This window comes from Sinocyclocheilus anshuiensis, unplaced genomic scaffold (genome assembly GCF_001515605.1).
Source record: "Sinocyclocheilus anshuiensis isolate Anshui unplaced genomic scaffold, SAMN03320099.WGS_v1.1 scaffold1558, whole genome shotgun sequence".
NCBI classification, from domain to species: Eukaryota; Metazoa; Chordata; class Actinopteri; order Cypriniformes; family Cyprinidae; genus Sinocyclocheilus; species Sinocyclocheilus anshuiensis.
Genome location: NW_015542412.1, coordinates 123185 through 128427, shown reverse-complemented (window position 1 = coordinate 128427; position 5243 = coordinate 123185). Strand labels below are relative to the sequence as shown.

The following is a 5243-nucleotide window of genomic DNA, read 5'->3' as shown; positions in this document are numbered from 1 at the left end:
CCTCCCACCGTCAAAACATACCTAACCAGCATATGCTGTTTTTTTCAACAGGGCTGTTTGCCATATTTAAGGTTATCTATAGGCCCCGTCCACACGGTTTAGCTGTATACGCATACATTTTGTATCGTATAGGCGTTTCGTCTACACGGATCCGGTGTTTTGGGAGAGTGAAACCAATATTTTTTGAAACCGGGTCCCAGAGTGGATAAATCTGAAAACGCCACCCTTGCGTTTTCGTGTGTACAGCGAATCCGTATATTTTCTGAAACGATGACGTCATCAGCCCACGTCTCGCCCCTAGTCAGACACCGCTACATCACGTAACAGCAACAAAAACATGAACAAACACTGAACGATTGTCTTTTTATTAACTAACATTAACACAGATTAATAAATGTATTGTTCCATGTTCGTTTGTATACCACGCGCAAGGTTTATGCGCATAGTCCAAGTCTTCTTCTCCGTTTTTAGTGTATCTCTGTGGCAGAATTACAGCGCCACATGTTGGTCTGGCATGTATACTACATCGTTTTGTGTCGGTTTTGTGGTTTCGTGTGGACGCAGATAGTTCTTGAGACGAGGGAAAAAAAAGATCGGATAGGGAAAGCTCTGGCTTTGTGTGGACGTAGCCTATGTATTTTACAGAACCCAACTTTTCTATAAATTTACTGTTCAAGTGTTCATATGCTCAGTGTCCTAGAGCAACTGTTAATAAATTCCCCATATGTGCATTTGCACAGGTTGTTTGGCGTTATCATGGGAAAACACCAGAAACTCTTGCCCCCAATACAAAAATCTATGACTGGATCCCACAGAATGATTTGCTTGGTAAGGAAAGTGTTGTCATCTGTACTCATTATACATCAAGAACAATAATTGATGTCATATAGATACAGACTTTATTTTATCTGATAGGTCATCCAAAAACAAAGGCCTTCATTACCCATGGTGGGACAAACGGACTGTATGAGGCTATTTATCATGGTGTCCCAATGGTGGGCTTGCCACTGTTTGCTGACCAACCTGATAACCTAATGCACATGAAAACCAAAGGAGCTGCTGTTGTTCTTGACATCAACAAAATGCAGTCCGAAGACCTGGTGGATGCTCTCAAGACTGTCTTAAATAATCCATCGTGAGTTGTCTAAAGGACTTTTCCAGTTAGTTTCCTTAATTTAGAAATAACGCTAAAATGTTTTTAGTCAGAAGGCTAGAAACAGAGTGGAAAATTGTTGTGTATTACTACATTTATATTGAATTTTGAACAAAAACTTCACTACAGTTATAAATTTAACCTCAAAAAAATTATTTCCATTTCTTCTCTAATCAGATACAAGGAGAGCATCATGAGACTATCCCGAATCCATCATGATCAGCCAATGAAGCCTCTGGACCAGGCAGTTTACTGGATTGAATTTGTAATGCGGAATAAAGGAGCTAAACATCTCAGAGTTCAGGCACATGATCTGAGCTGGTATCAGTACCACTGCCTGGATGTAGTGGCCTTCTTACTCTCAATTGTTGCACTGATCACATTCCTCGTTATTAAAACATGCTGTTTCCTTTTCCGTAAATGTTTCAGAAAGACTCGTCCTGATGCCAAAGCAAAAAAGAGTAAAAAAGAGTGAATGTAAAGTAGGTTCCCATATAGAAGCATTGCCTTCAATTGACTGCGGTACGTGTGTCATCATCACATGTGTATGATGGCCAGTGTACATTCCAAACCGTATGTTCTTATTGAAATGAATACATGTGAATGTTAATAATTATGTACAATAATTACATAAGATGACAGAAATAAAAACATTTCTTTAATATAATGCATATTACTGATTGCTGAGATGTAAACTAAATGTAGGCTCGAACTGAGGGGTTCATTTACAGTCAGTGATGACAATGGTTTTAAATCAGTGAGGGAACTCTAGTTGGAGAGTCAGGGGCCATTTATTTACTTCATAATTTTCAGGCCCTTTCTGGTGATCAGAGTCTATTTAAATAGAAATAACTAAAATCTATAGCAAAATTAGATTTTTTTATGACTCTGCCCAGGATATAACTATGGTGTATTGGAAAAAATATATTGGGTTCCAAGTTCAGCAGGTCAAAGTCAGTTAGATTTTAGATTAAATGTATGCCTGTCCTGATGAAACTCTTCTCTTTTTGCCCTGACATTTTTCATACTTTTTGACTATAAACACAAAGAAGGGTGTCATCCATCCTTCCATCCATTTTCTGTGTTCTTTGTAAGAAGGATAAATGAGTGCAATAAAAACATGTAGTAAAAGCCCATGGTTATAAGTTACAAAAAAAAAACTCCAGCATATTCATTCACCATGACACTACTGGAACTTCAAACAGGACTGGGTTCTATGGTCAGAAAAAAACTAAAAAATTAGCTTTTTTTAGCAGCACTCAAGATGGGTTTGATGCACACGGGTAAAAAAAAAGTATCCCATAAATATACTGCAGCATCTTTAATGTTGTAGGTCTATTTTTCTGTCGGAGGACCTGGACATTTTGTTCATAACCAGATACATCCCTGCTGAAAAAAAAAACAGTAGAAACCATTACAGAATTTGTAATGGTTTCACTGGTTATAATGGGAATTGTATTAGATTTCATGGAAACTGTAATGGTCCCTATGGGTCTCTACCAGTACTGGTCTATTGGTATGCATGTTATGTCTAGTGGATACCATTAAGGAAAAAACAAACAATAGAAACCATCACAGAAGTTGTAATGCTTTCCACTACAAATACCATTAAAAACATTACAAACCATCAACTGTTAACCAATAAAACCAGTACATTTAATGGTTTCTAGTGTGTTTTGGGACATATTCCATTATGATTTAATGGTTTTAACAAGCCACCAATAGAAGACAATAATTTACCCACAGGGACAATTACAGTTTCCATCAAAACCAATACAATTCCCATTAAACCCATTACAAATGTTATGAGGGTTTCTGATTTAGTTGTATTTATTTATTTATATATTTATTTGGTTTTTTCACCAGGGTATGCACTGCAAACAGAGTATTTGTGTGAAATGTGTCTAGGACATCATTAAACATCCATATTCTATCCATATATATATAAACATCCATATATATAAACTTTTTTTGCTTACTCTTTGGGGAAGTCGTGGCCTAATGGTTAGAGAGTCGAACTTGTAACCCAAAGGTTGCGGGTTCAAGTCTCGTACCGGCAGGGATTGTAGGTGGGGGGAGTGAATGTACAGCGCTCTCTCCCACCTTCAATACCACGACTGAGGGGCCCTTGAGCAAGGCACCGAACCCCCAACTGCTCCCCGGGCGCCGCAGCATAAATGGCTGCCCACTGCTCCGGGTGTGTGTGTGTGTTCACTGCTGTGTGTGTGCACTTTGGATGGGATAAATGCAGAGCACTAATTCCTAGTATGGATCACCATACTTGGCCACATGTCACTTCACTTTCACTATTTTAGATTCAGATTTTTGTTCTTTATTTTCTTTACAATTATCAGTGTACAACCTGCTGTGTGTGTGCACTTTGGATGGGATAAATGCAGAGCACTAATTCCTAGTATGGATCACCATACTTGGCCACATGTCACTTCACTTTCACTTTCACTATTTTAGATTCAGATTTTTGTTCTTTATTTTCTTTACAATTATCACAGTGTACAACAAAATAGATTTAATATAGATAGATTTTTTAAAATATAGATAGATAATATAGATTTTTCATATAATAATGACTCATACACTTTTTTTGCTTACTCTTCAGTTATGTTTTATAATGTGAAGGCATTAAGCTTAGCTTTGGACTAATAAGGACTCTATTCAAGATCCAATTTAACAGGCTTACACTCTTAAAAAATATCTTCTCAGAAAAATAAATTCCATGCCTAAACATTTACAAAGAAGGCCTTCTAAATCTATCCAAAACATTTAGCTATAAATGGACAACATCCTCCCTCTCTGCCCCACAGAAATCACATCCATCGTCCACATCAGTACGAAACCTAAGAAAAAGTGTTTTAACAGGGTACACCAGATGAAGTATTTTAAAATGTACTTCTCTCACCTTATTTGTTATGCAATATTTTTTAGGCAGCAACCATGCATATTTCCACTCAATGCACTCAAATTTAGAATGCCAATATGTTTTAGAAGATATTGGGCTATAAAGTAATTATTCCACCTCCTATCAGTAGTAACTCCTTTTAATTGCAATATCAGATCTAAGACTCACATTCTCGTCGTTCACATTTCCTTTAAACAGACATTTTAAACCAGATGGAATAGCATCGAACACTATACAGTATTATTTAGGGATTATTGAAATATTAAACCTTTGAATAAATTAAACATAGGTATACAGCTGCCCATTTTCATTAAATAACTGTTTAACAAATAGCCATAATCAGGATTTTGCGATTCTGCAATCGCTGAATATATGCAAAATCAAGCAAACTCCGCAATTTTCGCAAGAGCTCACAAATGTTCGTAATTGCCTCAGATTTTCCGCAGATTTCGGGCTTAGACGCGTCCCGTGATGTAATCTCAACGCACATTCAGTCAAAGAAAGGTTTCTCAGTTCCAAAAATGGATTGAACAGCCTTGCGTTCACATCATGACCGATTTACAAGAGGACAAACTGACATTGGACAAACTAACCGAAAGCGGAACGAATCCGCGCTACTCATTTGGGCAGCGCAGACCGTTTATCTGCTCAGGCTGATCTCGATCACGAAACACCGTTATACACAGCGCTGGGAGATACAGTGAAAAAAGCAGTTGAATTTGCTGCAGAATCAATAAGATCTCTGTGAAATCTTGTGAGAAGCATTAAAATTCGGCACAGAATTCTGTTAAAGCTACAGATATCAGAACAAAGGCCACTGATGTGGAAACCAGGAAAAACATTGTTCAATAAACACAAATCACCACCATTCACCATGGATTTAAAGGGGTCATATGATGCGATTTCAAGTTTTCCTTTCTCTTTGGAGTGTTACAAGCTGATTGTGCATAGATAAGATCCCTGAAGTTGCAAAGACTAAAGTCTCAAAACCAAAGAGATATTCTTTATCAAAGTTAAGACTCTGCCACGCCCCCCTAAAATGGCTCCTTCTAACATGCCCCCACATATCTACCTCACTATGTGGAAATATTAGCATAATGCCGCCCAAATGTGCACGCAAAGAAAGAAGGCGTGGTTTCAGTAACCGCAGTTAGTGTTGAAGCAGCCATGTCA

At 37.7% G+C, this 5243-nt stretch overlaps 1 protein-coding gene across 2 annotated transcripts in view; it reads left to right on the top strand.

Annotated features, from left to right (window-relative positions):
- LOC107693409 (UDP-glucuronosyltransferase 2C1-like) overlaps window positions 1-1996 on the top strand; it is a 14310-nt gene extending 12314 nt beyond the window's left edge. For both annotated transcript variants that reach the window (XM_016492791.1, XM_016492793.1), the window contains exons 4-6: window positions 741-828; window positions 916-1135; window positions 1331-1996. In XM_016492791.1, coding sequence (XP_016348277.1) covers window positions 741-828; window positions 916-1135; window positions 1331-1628 — 606 coding nt within the window. In that variant the 3' untranslated portion in view covers window positions 1629-1996. The remainder of the gene's footprint in view (window positions 1-740; window positions 829-915; window positions 1136-1330) is intronic.
- The last annotated feature ends 3247 nt before the right edge of the window (window positions 1997-5243 follow it).